Here is a 21,726-nt window from a genome sequence, read left to right on the forward strand (position 1 = left end):
TCATAGCATTTCAAATTTATATATTTATAAAAAGTTCTAATAAAAGCCTGATATTTCATAATATTTCAAATTTATATATTTATAAAGAGTTCTAGTAAAAGCATGATATTTCAAATATATTAAAAAATTATAATAAAAGTCTAACCTTTCAAATTTATATATTTATAAAGGGTTTTAGTAAAAGCATGATATTTCAAATATATTAAAAACAGATATATATTAAAAAAAATGATTTAATTTTTGTACTCATTTTCTTTTCTTTTTAATATGTGTTCATTTGTTATTTTTGAATATCTATGGCAGTAGCATACCATTCTCAAGAACATAGAGATTTTCTATATTGTCCTCCCACCAGAAGGATATTAGACCAAACCAGCACTGATCATAGATTTATTTACAGATCCTGAATTGTATCTTGGATTTGTAATCGGAGTAGTCAGGATGAATCTCTCTAGTCCTGTCAGATTCGATGAGATTTGTCCATTTTACCGCGTCATTTACAATCCTGTTTGTTGTGGGTATAAGCCGAATCGGCTCAAGCTGATGAGAGCAGTCCAGGTTCGCGCTGTTAATCATGGTGGACGCAATTCTGAGATCAGTACAGATGGGAATAACAAAGGGACAACAGCCAAGGCTGTAGCCAGGCCTGCTGGCTCTCATGTGGCTGTGGATGCCTCTAGGCTGGAGCCTAGAGTTGAGGAGAAGGATGGATACTGGGTTCTCAAAGAGGAGTTCAGGACTGGAATTAATCCTCAAGAGAAGGTGAGATTCCCAATTGAGCTATTCCTTTGATTTGAATGGGTTTAGAAATTATAAAAATTGTCTTGAACTTTAACCATGGATATATAGTTGAAGTGTCTTGTAAAATAATTGGAGTGTCTTCATTCATAGAGATGATGACTGTCTGCAGCTTAAGTTGGAGAAGGAACCCATCAAACTGTTCATGGAAAATGAGATAGAAAAGCTTGCAAAGAAGCCCTTTGCTGAAATTGAGAATCACGAAGTTGATAAGGACAGTATAGATGTACGTGTAAAGTGGATGGGTCTCTTTCACAGAAGAAAGCATCAGTGTAGGTGCCCTAATTCGATTCTTCTAGGCTATGTCTTTGCCTGAAATTTTGTTTTTTTCTGGGGTTATTTGATCATTGCGAGCCGAACCAAATTTTGTTCTTTGTTGGTTTTTTTGGTTTTTTAAGATGGGAGATTCATGATGAGAATTAGGCTTCCGAATGGTGTGACTAGCAGTCTCCAAACTCGATATTTGGCAAGCGTGATCCAAAAATATGGAGGAGAGGGAAGCGCAGATATAACGACTCGGCAGAATTGGCAGATTCGTGGAGTTGTGCTGGATGACGTACCTGCCATATTGAAAGGGCTGAAGGAGGTTGGATTGTCAAGCTTGCAGAGTGGAATGGACAATGCTAGAAACCCTATAGGCAATCCTTTAGCAGGAATTGATCCTCATGAGATCATTGATTCAAGGCCATATACAAAAGTTCTGACTGACTACATCCACAACAATGGCAACGGGAATCCCTCCATAAGCAACCTGTGAGTGCTAAAGTAGATTCTGCTGGTGGCATTTATTTTTGATGTTGAATTGATTCTTGTAAAGTTTAGTTGCCAAGTGGGTGTAGCTTGGGTTCCATGGAGATTGAAGTGCTTGTTTTATGGAGTAATTTTTAGCTCCATTATAGTGAACCACTAAAAAAATTGGTGTAAAGTTTAGTTTATTTTTTCCATTTTGTTTGGGAAACAAATTGATCTTATACTTCTTTGAGTTCAGGAGAGATGTTACATAGGGATCCTTTTTTCAAGAGGTCTTTTGTTCATGCAGGCCACGTAAATGCAACATCTGTGTTGTGGGTTCACACGACTTGTTTGAACATCCCCACATCAATGACCTCGCCTACGTTCCTGCAATGAAAAATGAGAGATTTGGTTTCAACCTGCTCGTTGGTGGATTGCTTACTTCGAAACGCTGGGAAAAGGCAGTTCCACTTGATGCTTGGGTGGCCGGAGACGATGTTGTTCCAGTATGCAGAGCCATTTTGGAGGCCTTTAGAGATCTGGGCAACCGGGGAAATCGCCAGAAGACTCGAGTGATGTACCTGATCGATGAGATGGTATTGCTACAATTTCTGTACTGATTTATGGTTACTATAGCATTATACATTATCCAGTATGCAGATCCTTAATTATTGCTTCCAGGGAATATGCACAACTAGTTTCGAATTACTTATAATTTCAAAATAAATCCATATCATAATAATAATCATTCACTTTTTTTTTTGTTTCAAAGTGTGGTTTACTGTATCAATCTAGTATATATTTATGAACAATATTTACATCAATAAGCTATTTATGAACAATATTTACCTGCTATTCCAAGGAGTTAACGTAGATAATAGATTTAAACCCAAAAAAAAACTAAAACTCAAAATAGATATTAGCTTTATTAATAGATATAGCATAGCATAAGATTCAAACCAGAAAAAAACCATCCTCATCATTCCCTATCATTAGTTTTTAAGTTCACCCTCAAGCAATATGGGCCAGGCCACATTAAGTTCACCCTCAAGCAATATGGGCCAGGCCACATATGGTAGCTTATTGCCGGGCCATATATGATAGCCTTTGTTTGTGAGAAAAAGAACCTATCTAGAGATTTGACTACTAAAACATATGAATTTATATATTTTACCCATCATGACTTCTCCATTTAATCTCTATACCTTAATTGCCATTTAGTTTAGCTCTAGGTTGTCTGTATATCAATACACTGACTAGGTTGTCTGTATATCAATACACTGAACATATATGAATAGTAAGATGAAAATACATTTTTGATCTGTTACCACAGATTCATCTTAAAATCTCTTGTCATATTGGCATCCATAGAAATCTGATAACTGTGACGTGCTTGATACCACATTCCTCGTAACAAATGAGTTGTTACTGTAATATCCATTTGCCCATTGCCTGGGTTTGATGATTTGAATTTTCACAAGCAGCCGAACTTAGTTGTAGATGAATTGCTGTACCAACTTTCTACATAGTATTCTAATTTCCTTCATCTGTGAACTAAGATTGAGAATCATGATATGATTGGTTGCAGGGAATAGAGCGCTTCCGTTCAGAAGTGGTGAAGAGAATGCCAGGAGAGAAGTTGGAAAGAGCAGCAACAGAAGACATGCTAGATAAATCATGGGAGCCCAGGAGTTACCTTGGTGTGCACCCACAGAAGCAGGAAGGCTTGAATTTTGTAGGTCTCCATGTTCCAGTGGGTCGATTTCAGGCAGAAGATATGATTGAATTGGCTCGTCTTGCAGAACAATATGGCACCCAGGAACTCCGCCTCACAATAGAGCAAAATGTCATCATTCCAAACGTACCTACAAATAAGATAGAGGCACTTTTACAGGAACCCCTCCTCCAAAAATTTTCCCCTTCCCCTCCTCTTCTTCTCAGCACCTTAGTGTCTTGTCCCGGCAACCAGTTCTGTGGGCTGTCAATAATCGAAACAAAAGCAAGAGCCTTGAAAATCACAGAGGAATTGGATAGAACCATGGAAGTTCCCAAGCCTGTGAGAATGCACTGGATAGGATGCCCTCATACATGTGGACAAGTGCAGATTGCAGACATTGGCTTCCTGGGTTGCATGACTAAGGATGAAAACATGGAAGCTGTTGAGGGAGTGGACATATTCATGGGAGGTGGCGTGGGAGCAGATTCACATCTAGGGGACCTAATCCACAAGGGAGTACCTTGCAAGGACTTGGTACCTGTGGTTCAAGAACTACTTATTAAACACTTTGGAGCCATGAGGAAAGCAGACATATCAAAATGAATTCCAATTTCTCACCCGTCGTCATCTTCACTGCTCATGTAACTCTCATTTTACGGCGGGGGGCAGATTTTACACTCAAAAGTTTCTCCGATAACTTAGCCGATTGTTATTGCTTTCAGTATAACAAATCCTGAGATCACTAATTTTTTATTTCTTCTAATGATGTAGGATGCTCGTATGGTGACATCAATCAAGAATCCTTTTAATATAAAGATTTTATAAAGGGATAAGATAAAGCCGTTAAAGATGTGCCCCTTTTTTTATCGATTTGACTTACTGGAAACATTTTAAATTTCGCTGGAATTTATTATTATTAATTATATATATATAAAAAAAAGAATTTATTGATTTCAAAAATCAATTTATTACTATTATATGTGTTAGAGTTCTAATAAAATTAGTAATCTTATTTAACTTTGTTAATCATATGCTTATTTGCTAGTTATCAGTCATCGCTAGAAGTCTTTCAAGTTTATTTTATGATTTATATGGAGATAAAAAGCATCACAATTATTAGAACTATTATCAATAATTATTTTTATGATTTATATGGAGAACAAAAGCATCACAATTATTAGAACCATTATCAATAATTAAAGATGAGGAAGGAAGGAAGAGTATTTTGGATTATTGTTTTCATCAAAATGTACATTTTTTTGGAACAAAAATTCTTTAGAAGTAGGATCAAAGAATTTATAAGTTTTCAACGTTTTTATTTTTTTCTTTCTTTTTTATGTTCTCTCTTTTTCCACTTATGAGAGCTTGTACATGGGTACTTAATGAGGCCTAATTGTAGAGACTCATTCTTTGTTTTCTTTTTTCTCCTTACTTTTTGTTTTCTTATCTATATCTATTGTGTCGGAGTCTTATTCTTATGTGCTGATTTGTCAATATTATCTTCTAGCTATAACTAGAAACTTGTATTGTTCCTATAAATTAAGTTTAAGTACAACATAGTTTCTCAAGTAATGAAGTGATTTCTCTTAGTTCTTCATTTTGTGATTTCTCCTCGTTCTTCATTTTGTGCGAGCCGTTTGTAAAAGTGTCAATATTATCTTCTAGCTATAGTTAGAAACTTGTATTGTTCTGTAAATTAAATTTAAGTACAACATAGTTTTTCAAGTAATGAAGTGATTTCTCTTAGTTCTTCATTTTGTGATTTCTCTTCATTCTTCATTTTGTGTGAGCTCTTTGTAGAAGTGTTAAGATTTACATGATAGGTGGCTATTTTTATACTCTTACATTATGGTATTAAATTAAAATATTTTTATTATTTTCTTTTCAATTATATATTATTAAAAAACAAATTTGTTTATTGTTATTTTATATTTTAGAATTGTATGTTTATTATTTTAAATATGAAATCTAAATATGCATTGAGAAACATGCACTCTTATACAAAAATATAATAGTTCTTCTATCTTTCCCCACTCAATCCAAAAAATATTATAGACATCCACTTTTATATAAATATAAACATAACAATTAGAATTACCAAAAATATATTACACTACTGTATTCTAAGATCAATACATGTGACAAAAAGAGATACAAGTCAATTAGAAATCTTTCTTCCCCCATATACATTAACAACACTAGACCTTCCTATTGTGCTATAGCTTCTTTTGAAGGTCCATCTACCAATTTGTTAATATCTATAAAAATTTAACAAGTAATATAATAGTGAACCTATCTCTCTAATTTGACCAATTCACCACCAATTTTTTGAAGCTCCCAATGCTTGCAAAAATATAATCTGTTTTTATAAGGCAAATTTTAACAAAATCTAAAAGGAAAATAGTTTTGCACTATTATTTGAACCCCCACTTGCTCCAAACTTTAAGGTAAAGGAATTGGAGTGAGATAAAAACAAGACAACAACAATTCCACATCTTCCAAAAATGGCATGAAATTTTCCATCGAAGAACCCTCATGCTTCATTATGATTTATAAATGGTTCTTTCATGACCCTAAGAGCCTTTTCCTTTTATCTCGCCAACCTTCTTTAAAGGAAATTCTAATTCTGTGTGCCACTATAAAAAAAATTCTCTACCTTTGTCTTTAAAAGTCCACTTATTGCTAACCTCCATAACCCCCATAGAATATAACAACAAAGAGATTGAAACTGAATTAGTGAAGGGTCCTCAAACCAAGTCTCAAAACACTCAGGTAGGTTCCTAGAATTCCACTATCTTAGAGAATTTAAAGATTGGAGCGCACCCTAACACATAGAAATAGCATATGAATAAGTAACAAAAAGGTGGCCTAGCTATTCACCTTTTTGTTTGCAAAGAATACAATGATTTGGTCCTTTCCAAAAACATTTTTTTCGATTGTCCCAAGTCAGAATTCTACTTGATAGAACTAACTAGGAGAATATCCTAATATTTAAAGGAGAATAAATCCTCCAAATGCTTACTCACCACCAATGTCTTTCTCCCGGTAAATCCATTTAGGATAAATCCTCATATCCTAACTTTGTTGTAAGGATACTTATGGTCTTATTCCAATACCATGTTATTTCAGCCTAGTCTTGTAAAACAATAAGATTGTGACATAGTAATGAGATGCATTTTATAGTCAATTGAACTACTAAAACACTTTGAAAATTTAAATAACCATTTTTGCAACCATCTTCCAAGAACACCTTGAACCCCAACATTAGCTGCAACGACCACACCTTTTGGGTGTAGAACCTATTTCAACTCTTTTGATAAGCAAAATATCTTTGGAACTACCACCCAAGGATGTTCTTCTACTATAATATATTTTCCATTACCAACTTTCCAAGTCGCTCATCTACCTAAGATTGGAGATGCTTACATCAAATCTTTCCAAACATTTGAAGTTTCTTTGAGAGATTTATTTTTAGTTCTATTCTAATTCTCAATTTTTAATACTTTGAAGTATTTATTTCTCATCAACTTCCCCCATAGAACTTTATTGAATAGGAGTCTCCACAAGATTTTAGCTACCAAGCTTGCTTAGAGAAGTATATATTATTAATCCCCAATCTCCACCTTCCTCTGGATAGGCTAGAGTAGTCCATTTAACTAGGGTAATGCAATCCTTTTTTTTTCTTTATCTAAAGAAGATTGAAGTTTTTTTTCTTTCTTTTCCTATCGAATATATCTTTTGGGACGTTTTTTAAAGAGGGCTCGTAAACTAGAATGCTTTGTATAACTAACTTGACTAACACTAATATTCCTCCAAGAGATATCTAGCAACCTAAAAGACCAATTATAAACCTAGATTATATTTTGTTATACAATTAGAGCTAATCAGAAACTCTATAGTATTCAAATGAAGCCATATATATTTCAAACCCATATCCAAATACGTAGGGGAGAATGTAAAAAGTTGGTTGATATAAGCTTCAAATTTAGGCACTACTTTATTAAAAAGTATCATGAACTTGTTGTGATTCATCTCCATTCCTCTTTTGAAACAAAAGGTGTTTAAAATATTCTTAAATTCCCTCCATTGTCTCATTGACCCACCATCAAATATTAATATATCATATATAAATAAGAGGTGAGAGAGCTTAATATCATTTACTATCTAAGTTCCTTTTAAAGCTCCCATCCTTTTTGTTGTGGATATCATTCTACTTAAACCTTCCGCAATTAATAAAAATAAGAGTGGGAAAGGGGACAACCTTATCTCATTCCCTTTGAGACATTAAGAAAACAGGAAGGGAACCCATTGATTAGTACTACAAAGTTTGTCGAAGATGCACATCTGAAGATCTAGTTGATAGAATTTAGGCTCATACATGTTTGCAACAAAACTAACCTAATAAAAGTCTAATTCCCCTTATCAAAAGACTTTGGAAGGTCAATCTTCATTATAACTACTGGAAGCTTCCTAAATTTGTTTGCATGAAGTCCTTTCTAAGTTTTGTCTGTGTTATATTCCTTGCACAACTTATATGCACCAAGAACAAAGGTGGTCCCAGGGAGCATATGGTTGGATTGGTGGTTCATGTACCCCACGAGATGTATATTGTATTGTAACATTGTTAAAAAAATACAAAAAAAAAATGCTTACTAGTTTTCTTTGGTTTGGATTTCCATGATAAAATATCTGTTTAATTTTTTGTATTTCCCATTTTATCTTTTCTATTTTATTAAGGGTCTATTTGTAACAATTAATTATATAGGGTTAAAATGGACATTTGGTGTTAAATATATTTGGGATTCAAGGGGACGCATTTGTGGCTAAGAGGTTTAGATCGGGCATGTGGTGGACCTTGTTATAGGGGGAGATATGCAGGAGTGATTCTTGTGGTGAAAAGAAATAGCAAGTAGTTCAAATATAGAGATTGAAAAATTGAATGGGAAAAGTTTTGAGTTGTGGTAGCACAAAATGGAAGACTTGTTGGTGGAAAGTGATCAGTGGATTGATTTGGATCTAGGTACTGCATCGAGGATGTTAACAGAAGACTGGATAAAGTTCTATCAGAAGGAAAAGAACACAATACGATTGTGTCTCTTAGATTCGATATTACTGAATGTGATAGGGAGGGGCTACGGAAAAGGCTTTGAAGGACAAGTTTGGAGCTTCATATCATTCTAAGTCTCTGGTGAACAAATTTTTCCTACGAAAAAAGTTATATAACCGAAGGACTAAGGATGGAGACTTAGCAACAAAGAATCTAAATTCTTTCAATATTGTTGTGTGTCAATTATTATTTATTAATATTAAGATTTTGTATAAGGATAGGTGCATTATTTTGTTATGTTGTCTACTAGACTCCTAGGACAATACGGTTGTTACCATATGTAGTAATGCAATTACCTTAAAATTTGATGAAATAATATCATCCTTGTTGTGAGAGTAGATGAGACAGAAAAAAAAAATGGAGAGACAAAACAAAGATGCCTTCTCTGTAAGAGGACACTCCCAAAAAAGAAATAGAAATCAATCCTCAAGTGGGAGATCTACATCTAGAGGAAGATCTAAATCTCCAGGAAAGTTCATAAAGGTATGTTGGAAATGTGGAAAAGAAGGGCATTACAAAAAATTTTGTAAAGCCAAAGTTGCGGAGAAAGCAAAGAGATTTATAGACTCTCCTTCTATAGAAGCAAATAACTCCTCAAATGAAGGAAGGGATGTGTACTTGGATTTTTTGAGGACACAAGTAGATCATGAGGCATGGTTGGTCAAATCAGGTGGATATTTTCATATGAATCCTCATAAGGAGTGGTTTTGCAAGTATAAAAGATTCAATGGTCATGATGTTTTCTTAGGAGATGAATCGAGAGCTAGAATCATAGGATGAGGAAAAGTCAATATGAAACTCATGGATGGAAGAATTAGGAAACTCACCCGTGTTCTGAACATTCAAGGATTAGGTAGAAGCTTGAGTTTTGTAAGCAAGATGAGAAATTCAGGTGTAAGAACTGTTTGAAAATGATACCTGCAAGATAGTTCAAGAAGCAATGGTATTATTGAGGGGAGTTTAAATCGGAACTCTGTATAAGTTGTTGGGAAGCATTGCTAGTGCTGGTTGAAACAATTCTATTGTTCCTGAGAGTGGAGTAGAAGAAGGAAAAACTCTTGTAGCTTCAAGAGAAAACACTATGTTGTGGCATCAAATCATGGGACATATCGGAGAGAAGGGCCTTCGAGTATTACATGTTAATGGTATGGTATAAAGTATGCCTAATTTATATCTGGATTTTTATTTCTATTAGAATTTTTTATATGGGAAGTGGAATCAGGTGAAATTCTCCTATGTTGCTAAGAGGGAGGAGGGCATACTACATCCAGTGCACAGTGAAGTGTTTAAACCTCTCTTGGTTCCATCATTGGATAAATCTATGTTCTACATCTCATTTAAAAATGAATTCTCAAGGAATACATGGATATGTTTCCTCGTGAATAAAGCTAATGTCTTTGATATATTTAAAGAATTTAAGGATCTAGTGGAGGATCAAACATAGAAGAAAATAAAGGTGTTGAGGATCGATAATGGTGGAGAGTTCCATAGGAAGAAATTTGAAGATTTCTGTAAGTGTGGTGTAGCACGATATAAGACTACCCCATACACACCTCAACAACATGGACTTACAAAAATGATGTAGAGGACATTGGTGGAAAAATAAAGGAGCATGCTCAATGGTGCTAGGTTAGGACATGGATTCTGGGAAGAGGTATTGGATACTACATGTTACTTGGTAAATATATCACCCTAATCGAAATTGGATGATAAGAATCCACATGAGGTATGGACTAGTAAGAAACCACCTCTTTCACATCTCAAGTTATTTGGCTATGATGCATATGTAAATGTTCTAAAGGAAAAAAAAAATGGATAGAAATTTTGAAAGGTGCATCAAAAGAAGAAGAACCACATACTTTAGTTTTGGGTAGATCCATTTGAGAAAGAAGGTAGCCATAAATGTATACCCCACCTAATTTGCATTCAGATTTTTATTTTATTATTAATGATGATGATATTAGAAAAGTTAGAGAGGAAGTTGATTCAAGGGATGGAAAACACTAGAAAATCGCTATGGTTGACGAAACGGAGGCCTTGGAAAAAAATGAGGCTTGGGATCCACTGGAGTTTCTAGATAGAAGAAAACCCATTGGTAGAAAATGGGGTTTTAAGAAGAAGTTGATTGCATAAGGAAAAGTGGAAAAATACAAAGATTAATTGGTAGAAAAAGGTTATTCCCAGGTGTAGGGAATTGACTTTGGTGATATTTTTTCTCTTGTTTCAAAGTTATCTTAGATTATATTTATTTTATTTGTTGTTTCTTCTTTTGATTTTAAGGTAAAACATATGGATGTGAGGACAACATTCCTACTTGGGTATTTTGAAGAAGAGATCTACATGGGGCAGCTAGAAGGCTTTGTAGTGAAGGATAAGAAAGAGTTGGTATTTAGGTTGAAAAAGTCCTTCTATGGGTTGAAGCAATCACCAATGATGTGGTATCGAAAATTTGACACACATATATAGGGACTTGGCTTCACAAGGAGAAAATCATATCATTGTGTGTATTTTAAATTAGTTGGTGATCATCTTATTTATTTGTTCTTGTATGTAGACAATATGTTGTTGATTGGAAACGATAGGAAAATAATCCAGGAAGTGAAAACTATTTGTCCTCTAAATTTTACATGAAGGATATGGATGCTGCCAATTTTAACTTGAGCATGAAAATTAAAAGAGACCAAGAAAATATGAAAATCTAGTTAAATCAAAGAAAGTATGATGAGACAATATTGTAGAGGTATAATATGTAGGAAAGTAATCGATGAAGGTTCCTATTCATTTAAGTGTAATGTTATCTATAGATTAGTGTCCCAAGACATGAGAAGAGGAATATGACATGTCCCATGTTGCATATGCTAATGTAGTTGGATGTTTGATGTATGCAATGGTTTGTTCCAAACTGGACATTGCACATGTGGTGGGAGTATTGAGCAAGAATATGTCAAAACTAAGGAGGGAGAATTGGAAAATAGTGAAGAGTGTTTTCAAGTATTTGCATGGCACTACTGGATACAAATTGTTTTATCATGGAAGACCAATATTGGATAGAGTGTTGGACATTCATGGCTTTATTGATGAAGATTGGGATGGACATATGGATCACATAAGATCTACAATTGTGTATGTATTTAACCTATTTGGAGGAGAAATCAACTAGATGAGCAAGAGACACCATGTAGTGGCACTTTCAACTACATAAGCTAAATACTTGGAAGCCACTCATGCAAGCAAGGAAGCAGTTTGGCTATAGAGATTGTATTCAGGTATGGGGTGTTGGAAAATCAAAGTAGTTATATTAAGGTTTGATTCTCCTTTATTGATAATTACTTGTGAGTGTGTTGGTTTCTTTTAATTCTTTATTATCTTATATTTCATCAAGAAATTACCATATTATGTGTTTATCAAGATCACAAAACAAGAGACACAAGATATAGGCACTATGTTAGGGAAAAACCCCTTCGAGGGGAAAACCTAGTCAAGATAATTCTTCCTTTCAATAGTATTCTTTGAGACTATTCACCCTAGACTAAGACTAGACCTTCCCTCCACACCAAGTTAGCCTCCCAGATCTTCGACCCCTTCCAGTAATTTCGACTAGGTAGCAGCTTTCAGCAACAATGAAACTTTGGAGACTTTGATCTCCCAATCTAGACAACTAAACAGAGAGAGAGAGGCACCAAAATATCAATTTTATTCCTCTCCTTAGACATCCCCAAACTCGCACTTCTTTCGACTTCCCGACAACATACTTTGCACTTCTCTAGCTACTCTTGAGATATCGAACTTGATAGAGAGTTTATGCTCGAAATGACTTCAACTAGCTTGTATTTATAAGCTTCTTGTGGCTCAAATTAGGATCCTTAGGCCAAATAGATCTCTCTTAGGCCGACATGATGTGGAGGGTACATAAATCATATTTGACTCAATACTAAACCTTTTTACATGATTCAAAATCCTATGAAGGGTCTCTTTGAATGTACAATGACTCTATAAACTCAATATTAATCCTACGAGTCCATAATGGCGACTTTTAATAATATAATGACGACCCAAGCATGAAACCCATGTTTTAATAAGTCATTGTTACAATAATAAAAATTCTTTTCTTTATTTTTTTGACAAGTACATTACAGGATGAGTCAAGTACATTAATGAAGACCGAACATAGTTACATTTTCCAACACTCCCTCTTAACTAGGGAGGTATTCATACTGTACAAATACAATGGAAGATCTAAAACTATATGAACCTTGAAGAACTTTAGGCACTGAAATACCATGGACTAGATTCCCGACCAGGGAAATCTATCCATTGGTCTCTCAACAATTTAGGCACTGCAATTCCACAGACTAGATTCTTGACCAAGGCAATCTATCCATTTGTCTCTCAACAATTTAAGCACTGAAATTCCATGGACTAGATTCCTAACCAAATAAATCTATCCAAGTGGGAATAAGGTGGAATCAAGCTTTCAACCCCTCTAGGTACCATTAGGCTTACTTACTAACCACAAAGTTACCCAAATATCCAGACGTGTATCCAAAAATAGAACTCAATAACAAACACCACATTTCCAAGTTCAAGACCTAGACATCAACACAAAGTGTCAACCATATGTCTTCCCAGGCAATGCTTCACTCGCAAAGCCTCAAAAAATCTCTTCCATACTCTTATCATAAATACAATCAACAATATCTACCAAACGAAGTAGGTCACTTAGATATTCAAACTTCTTATTAGGAATAGCCTTTGTTAGTATGTCTGCTACCTTCTCATCTGTCGAGACATACTCCAACTTTACGATCCCATCCTGCACCAAGTTCCTAATAAAGTGGAACTTATTATTGATATGTTTCATCCTCCAATGAAACATGGGATCTATAGACATCTTGATACAACTTTGATTATCACAATTAATCATAGTAGGACCCAAAGGCTTCTCGAAAAAATATGTCAGAAGCTTCCTTAACCAAACAACCTATTTTCCTACTTCACATGCAACCACACATTCTGCCTTGGGACTACTCAATGAAATCGGATATTGCTTCCTACTCATCCATGAGATCATAACAGCTCCCAGACTAAAGCATCCTCTAGTAGTGCTCCTTCCATCGGTCTCACTGCTACCCCGATCAGTGTCTGTGAACCAATTAGCTTGACTTCCTTACTATCATACTTTAGGCAGCGATGTATAGTGCCACAAAGATACCTCGATATATGTTTGGCAACTATCGAATGATCATGACGAGGCTCCAACTAAAATTGACTAATAATGTTCACTAAAAAACATATATCTGGCCTAATTTTTACCAGATATATTAGGGAACCCACCAACTACCGATATGTGGTAGGATCCATGAGACTAGAGTCAGAGCTTCTCAACTTCTTGAGGTTGGTGATCATAGGAGTAGTCATAGGCTTGGAATCCATCATCCTAAATTTCTGCAATAACTTGATGATGTACTTTCCTTTCCCCAAATATATCTCCTCGGGTCTTTGCCATATTTATAGACCTAGGTAATAGTGCATCAGTTCTAGATCCTTCATTTCAAATTTAGCTGCCAACATCTTCTTTCGTTTTTGGATTCTTTGCTCTAAACCTGTGATGAAAAGATCATCCACACCAAGTCAGCCTCCTAGATCTTTGACCCCTTTTAGCAACTTCGATTAGGCAATAGCTTCGCAACAGGAAACTTCTGGCAACGTAGAAACTTAGGATAATTTGATCTACCAATCCAAACCACGAAATAGAGAGAGAGAGGCACCAAAATCTCGATTTTCTTCCTGTCCTTAGACTTCCCCAAACTCGCACTTATTTCAACTTCCTGACAACAAACTTCGCACTTCTCCAGCTACTCTTGAGATATCAAACTTGCTTGAGAATTGATGCTCCAAATGACTTCGACTAGCTTGTATTTATAGGATTCTTGTGAGTCGAATTAGGATCCTTAGGCCAACCTGATCTCTTTTAGGCCGACTTGATGTGGAGGGTACATAAATCATATTTGACTCAATACTAAACGTTTACATGATTCAAAAGCCCAAGAAGGATCTCTTTGAATGTAAAATGACTCTATAAACTCAATATTAATCCTATGAGTCCACAATGGGGACTTTGACTAATATAATGATGACCCAAGCATGAAACCCATGCTTTAATTAGTCATTGTTACAATAATAAAAAATATTTTCTTTATTCTTTTGACAAGTACATTACATGATGACTCAAGTACATTAATGAAAACCAAATATATTTAAATTTTCCAACATGGGGTCGGTAAAACAATATATAAGGATATATTGTGACAACCAAAGTGCAATTTTCTTGGAAGAGAACCCAAATTATCATTTGAAAACAATCAATATTTGTGTTCAATATCACTTTGTGAGAGATATGACTGAATAGAATAAGGCATTGTTGGTAAATGTGGGCACTTTGAAGAATGTTGAAGATGCATTAATAAAATATGTGAGCACTAAAAGGTTCTCCTGGTGTAGAGAAACAATGGGCATCATTTTCCTGAATTGTTGATTGTGTACTCCTATGGCTCCCTATATGCAAAGAAAACAACAAGTGGGAGAATATTGGATATGTGTTATATCATTTGCATGAATTATATCCACCATGAACAAAGGGGGGTCCTAAGATGGGATATCCACCCCCCCTTGTCCACGGAGTATGTGGGGGAAGAGAGTCCCCCTTGTATGGGATTTAGTGCAACACCCTGAAAGAAATTTTAAGGGTGGTTGTTTGCACCCACTTTTGGTGTTTTTCAATGCATAGTTTTTCTAAAAGAGGTTTTGCGATGCATGGTGGTTTTCCCCATGGTTTCGTAGTTTTTTTTATGGAACTATAGTTGGATTGGAAGTTAATATACCCCACGAGATCTCTATTTATTGTAACACTATACAAAAAATATATTGAAGAAAAGCTTCCAAGTTTTCTTGTGTTTGGGTTCCTAGGATAAAATCATTGTGTAAATTTGTGTATTTTCTATTGTATCTTTTCTATTTTATTAAGAATATGTTTGCAACTATTAAATGTATAGGGTTAAAACTTACAATAAACAATGTCAACTGCATCATGTATTATTTTTATGAACAAAAACCCAAAATTTTCCTTTGAAATGATATTTGACATTCTCGCTTTGATTATTTTGCCTATCATTTTTAAGATAAGTTGACAAATCAAGTTACAATGGGAAATGGCCTTGAAATTATCAACAATGGCTAGGGAATTCTTCTTAGGAATCAATGCATTGAATGTAGTGTTCATAGCCCCCATAACTTTGCAAGAAATTGATGATTTTTAAACCACCCTGAAGAGCTTATCCTCGAGACAAAAAAAAAATATCAATATAAAATTTGACAATCTAACTACCTAGGCCTAGGATTTCATCCCTTTTTAAAGAAAATAAGACCTCCTTTAGCTCATACATGATTATTGTAGCATCAAGAGATTCATTAATTTCTAGATTAAAAAAAAAAAACCTTCAAAACAAGTGGATAATTCTCATTTTCCCCACAATATATGATGAATCATACCTCTTAAACCAATCCTAGAAATAGTCCTTCCCGTTAGTAGCTATATCTTTAAAGATTTTGGTTTTCTATCCATTGAAGGTATCTAGGTCCCAATTCCTATTCACTGATTATCTATGTGATGCATAATTTTGAGAAACCTTGGTATTATTGTCACCCTCCTTTAGCCATATGGCATGACTTTTGAAATGCCAAGTTATCTCTTCCAATTCTAGGAGCTTCTTCTTTTGATTTTCCAAATATTTCAAATTCTCCATTTTCTTGACTGGAAAAACACTAGCTATATTTGTGTGAAAATATTGATTATCTCCAGCATTAATTTCCTTAAATTTTCTTGGTTGTCTTCTTTTTCTTGTTTGACCCTTTCACTAGCAATTTTCTTCACCCTTTTCATATTAATTGCAAATTGCATCATTTCCAAATATACTAACAATGGGTTGAATAGTTTCTATGAACTTATTAACTCTTTAAACATATCCTCCTCTGACTCAACATAATTACACTTAAAAGGACCAAGTGGGTTTTCATTCTACCTCTCAATCTATTGTAATATTGGACAATGATTAGAAGCTCCACCCACATTGAATTAGGACTAATAATGTTCAACATTTTCTATTAGTTTTTCCACCATGAACAACCAATTGAATATTTTTAATATGGCTAAGGTTCCTCCCTTATAATTTCTCCAATTTGGTATTATTTGTACAAGTTCAATATCAATTAGATATTGTTCTTTAAAAAAATGAATAAAATACTATTCTAATGGATCATGTCTAGCCAAATACTCCCAAATTTAATTGGATGACATGGTTAGATTATGATTTCCTTAAAGAATTAGGTTATCACCTTGAATAACCTCTTAATCCTTGAGAGAGTCCCAAAATGGCCTTCGATCAAAAAAATGCCTTTATAAATGGAAGAACATGTAGGCTTTTCCCAAAGCCTTTACATCTCATTCTAGCAAAAGAATTGCTAGAAGAAGATTTGTAGAGATAGAATTAATTTTATGGTTACAAGCTATTAAAATACCACCTGAAAAATCATTACCATCTGGAGAACTAAATTTCAATTATTTATGATGATGATGATGATGATGGTTAACATCCACTGAGTCAAATTGGTCTATCGGACCTACAATTTTCTTAATTTTTACTTGTCTGGCTCCTCGTCTTTCTTGGCGAGATTGGTGTTGTAGCTTTCTTTCTTTTCTCTACGGTCTTCCAACTTCCTTTGTCTTGCATCTCCTTCATCTCTTCTGGTTCTTGGGACATTGGTGTCTTAGCTTCGCGATCTATAGTCGGAGAAGTTTGGTTTAGGAGATCTGCTTTGGTGTTAAATGAAGGTTTATTTTCTGCGGTATTCAAATCCTCATAACTGTTGATTTGTTGGGGTGGGCTTTCTCCTTGCTTGCTTTGAGAGTTGTTTCCTTCTTCCTTGATTTCTTGCGACTCAGAGTTTTCTCTAGAAAATTCTTCTTTGATGACAGTGTAGTGTTCTTTTTGTGCTCCTTCCCACCATGTAGATCTGTGGTGGTTTTTTCTAGCAAAATTTTTCTCAGAGGCTTTTGGGCAATTTTTGGCTAGATGCCCCGTCTCAAAGCACGATCGACATCTGAAGAGGACACTTTCATAATCAAGCTTCTGGTTCCACACATAGTCTTTACTTGTTAGGTTTATTTCAGCTGGGAATCCGGTGCTGAAATCCATTTCCACACAGATGCGTGCATAGGTGGTTCTGGCATATTCCTCTGTTTCTGGGCACCTGCAGTAAAATTTCCCAATTGCATTTCCGATGGCTTTTAGCGAGGAGAGATTCCAGAGATGAAAGGGTAGGCTTGGCAATCTCACCCAAACTGGTGCTGAGGTTATCACTGCTGTATAGGGATCGAATGATGGGTTCCATGGCTTCATGAATAGGCCTGATTTTTCCCAAAACCAAGGGCCGGAATCTAGAATACATTGTCTGCTTTCAGGATTTTCAAAATCTACTATAAAGAAACCTCTAGCACAGGGGTAGATAAATGATAGGCTTCCATACCTCTGAGATCCAATTGTGGAGTGCTATCAGCCGCGGCCAAAAACCATTGAACCGGCAAATTAGGGCACTTTCGGAGAACTTCAAAACTTCATCGAGTGAGTCTTGGACCACTTGGATAGTGGGAGCTGGGGCTTCACTCACGATATGGGCAGGAGATTTCCCTCCAGAGGCGGATGAGCCACCAGTTATTTTTGCGAAGCTCGGGGCCATATTTTACGCAGATCTGCACTAGATCGAAAGCCAAACCACAAATCTGCACCAGATCGAAAGCCAAACCGCAGATCTGAAGAGATACGATCCACAGCTCAAACCGCAGATCTGAAGAGATAAATACCCAAGTTTAAATGGTGTGCTCTTTATAAGATAAATAAAAAAATACCGCAGATCTGAGGAGATCTAACACCGCCGCAGAGCTGAGATATCGCAAGGAGCTGCGCAGATCTGAAGAGATAAATCAAAAATACCCAAGCATTCGGAGCTGTCGTGAGGAGATAAATACCCAAGTTTAAATGGTGTGCTCTTTATAAGATAAATCAAAAATACCGCAGATCTGAAGAGATCTAACACCGCCGCATAGCTGAGATATCGCAAGGAGCTGCGCAGATCTGAAGAGATAATCATTGCTTTGGTCCCTAGAAACATCATTTAGTGCAGTGTAATGACAGTTTGAATCTATACAATAAATAATATTTTAAGGGATATATTTTTTGAGGTGTCCCCTACCCATTTATGTTTAAGGTAATAAAAATCATGACATAATCTTGGATAAGGCTTTCCTACTTTAAGTGTAACGCTTCCTTCCACCCCCTTGCATTATTTCAAACTGTGGAAGTTATTACTTTATAATTAATTCGATCTTCATGGTCTATGATGAATATGGGGTTATAAAGATATACTTTTTCCAACTCTATCAAAACACAAAACCAATTCACCATTGTGTTCGACTTGTTGAGAGATTTCCAGTGACATAAATTTTATCTTAATCTGACTCTCAAATTAAAAAGTTAGGTATTTTTTTCTTTCTTCCAATGACATAACCTTGTTTTTTTGGTAGGGGGGTCAAAATTCCATTTTTTGAACAATGACATTAAAAAATATTTTTTTGTGTGCAATAAACGTCAATAAACACCCCAAAAATGAAAAGTGTTTATGCTACATTAATGTTTTTTAATTAAAATTCCAACATTTTTTAGCAATGGCATTGAAAGTAAAATATCATGGCTCTGAAAAATCTTAAAATTCCAATAGTTTTTTACGGTAACATTAAAAATAAAGTATCACAACTCTAAAAACCCTAAAAATTCTAACAATTTCCAACCATATCATTAAAGATAAATATCATGACTCTCAAAGACCTTAAAATTTTGACAATTTTCAACCATGGCGTTAAAGGCAAAATATCATGACTTCCAAAAATCTTAAAATTTCGAAAATTTCCAGCCATGGAATTATAACCAAATATCATGACTAAAAAAACCTTAAAAATGAATACCTAAACCAAAGAGTTATTATATTAAGAGCATTTTTTTTAAATTCTAAAAGTATAGCTCTTTAAAAATCTTATCGTAAGGCAACTTGACACATTACAGTAAAAATTTAGAAATCAACCATCAAATTGACACACAATGGGGGTGAATTTGATCCATTTCAATGAAAACTTAAAAGTCAACCATCAAATTGACACACAATGGGGCAAGGGGGGGGGGGGGGGGGGGGGAAGGGGAGTAGACTTGATCCATTGTAATGAAAACTTAAATTAGCTATCAAATTGACACATAGTGGGATTGAATTCCTAGTTGAGCATCAACACAACCCCTGCAGGAAAAGAATGAAAATGAAAACACAAAACAAACATTAAATAATATTAAATAATAATAATAATAAATTAAAGTCCACCTCGGGTAGCTCAAGTGGTGATGGTCGTGGAATGAAATCTCATAGAACCAGAGATCTTGGGTTCGAATCTTGTGCTACCCTCCCCCGTAGCAGGGTGAATAATGGACATGTAAACTCAAAAATCGGAGAGTCCTACCACAGGTCTAGAAAAATTTCATTTTTTGTAATATTTTTAATATTTTTTAATGTTTGTCTATGGGGTCTTGGATAGATGGTCATTAAGTGCTCTGTTAAGGCACTCCTTGACATGAAGTCACCAGTTCAATTCTCCACCCCGATCGGGGTGATATATTGGATATGATGAAGATGTAGCCCCACCAAGGTTATAAAAAAATAGTTTTTAATGTTTAATTGTTTTATTTGTATTTTAATGTTTTTTTAATATTTATTTTTTAATTTATATATTTTTTATGTTTTTATTTTTATTTTATTTATTTATATTTAACATTTTATTTTTATTATTTCATTTTTTTAAGTTGTATAATATTTTTTTCCCCATATTTTTAAAAATTGTTTTCTAATTTGTTTTTTTTTTTAATTATTATTTTTTTATTGTGTTTTTTTCATCTTCTTTTTTTCCAATTTGTTTCGTATTTTGTTTATTTTCTTCTTTTTTTTCAATATATATATTTTTTAATTTGTTTGTATACATATATTCTTATTCCCTCTATTTTTTTTTTTCCAAATTTTTGTTTTTAATGTTTTTGAATGTTTTTTATTGTTTTTTAATTTTGTTTTCTATTCATATTTTTTTTAAATGAACTTTTTTTTGTTTTTTTAAAGTTGCTTTTATTTTTTATTTTTTGAACTTTTTATTTGGTCTGGTTCGAAACACATCAACAAATGAATCTTTATGTGATTTTCATTGAAAAAGATTTCTCATAAACCATATATGGATCACAGAAGCCTAAATTCTATCAACTTTTCTTTTGTTATTTTTACTTAAATTTTTATGTGAGTCTTCATTTTTGGTCAAAAGAATCATATTTTATTATCTTTGGCCATAAAATTCACAAAAAAAAAATCGTAAAATTTGATATTTTTCAACTTTATATGTTCAATTTTTTTTTGTAAAAATCCTTTATTGGACATCTCATTTTTAGCAAAAGGGTCCCAAAATGTGTACTTTTTTAAATCATATCTATATGTAAAATGTATATTATTTTGTGAAGTGTTTAAATTTTTTTTAGTGACAATTATTTTATGTGTATTGAAGTATTAATTAATGATACATAAATATATAAAAAATCCTATCTTTGAAATATTCATTTTATCATATTTTTTATTTTGCAAAAAAAATGAAAATTTTATTACTAAAAATAATTGCAAAGAAGAACGAAGAACACAAACTTGAAAAATCCTCAAAAAATAAATATCTCAAGAAGAAAAGAAGAAGAAGACAAGTTGAAAAATGGTGGAATAACCGACATTTAAAAAAAATGGTATTTTAGACATAAGAATATCTAAATTGTCAAAAATATGCACCCCTCCCTGGCTATAAAAAATAAGGTTGATGCTGCATCAACGCTTTTCAAAATTAGCATGAAAGTCACCAACATTATAAAAAAATTATCCATACTTAATACATAAAAAAATTTGAAGTGTCAAAAATAAGCCCCAAAAAGAGGTAGTTGATGTTACATTAACACTTTTCAAAATCGGCATGAAAATCATGTCTTTTGTGACCACTAAAAAAACAAAAACTTGGTATAGTTCTTGTTAAGTTGGTAACTTTGTTATAGGTGGTAGTATGTTGAAAAAGGTAGATTTATTAAGTTCTCAAGAAAAACTTAAATTGAAAAAAAAATGAAAATAATGAAAAAATGCAAAAATCCATTAGGGAAGAAATAAAAGAATTACAAAACATTCTATTAAAATATCTCCCCAAGAAGGA

At 34.0% G+C, this 21,726-nt stretch overlaps 1 protein-coding gene across 1 annotated transcript; it reads left to right on the forward strand.

Moving 5' to 3' along the window:
• The first annotated feature begins 323 nt into the window (after positions 1–323).
• Positions 324–3,999, forward strand: LOC149235956 (ferredoxin--nitrite reductase, chloroplastic-like). Its single transcript, XM_089368727.1, has 5 exons — positions 324–762; positions 911–1,070; positions 1,197–1,551; positions 1,838–2,126; positions 3,119–3,999. Exons 1-5 carry the CDS (start codon positions 442–444, stop codon positions 3,848–3,850), a joined length of 1,857 nt encoding a protein of 618 aa, XP_089224853.1. The 5' UTR covers positions 324–441; the 3' UTR covers positions 3,851–3,999.
• The last annotated feature ends 17,727 nt before the right edge of the window (positions 4,000–21,726 follow it).

The sequence above is a fragment of the Pinus tabuliformis genome, chromosome 8, assembly GCF_031772625.1.
Source record: "Pinus tabuliformis cultivar Carrire ecotype Pingquan chromosome 8, CPIR1, whole genome shotgun sequence".
Classification (NCBI taxonomy): Eukaryota; Viridiplantae; Streptophyta; class Pinopsida; order Pinales; family Pinaceae; genus Pinus; species Pinus tabuliformis.

Coding starts and splice junctions, on each gene's coding strand:
- LOC149235956 (XM_089368727.1), top strand. CDS start 442: ATGAATCTCTCTAGTCCTGTCAGATTCGATGAGATTTGTCCATTTTAC. Junction 1,552..1,837: donor AATCCCTCCATAAGCAACCT/GTGAGTGCTAAA, acceptor TTGTTCATGCAG/GCCACGTAAATGCAACATCT. Junction 2,127..3,118: donor TGTACCTGATCGATGAGATG/GTATTGCTACAA, acceptor GATTGGTTGCAG/GGAATAGAGCGCTTCCGTTC.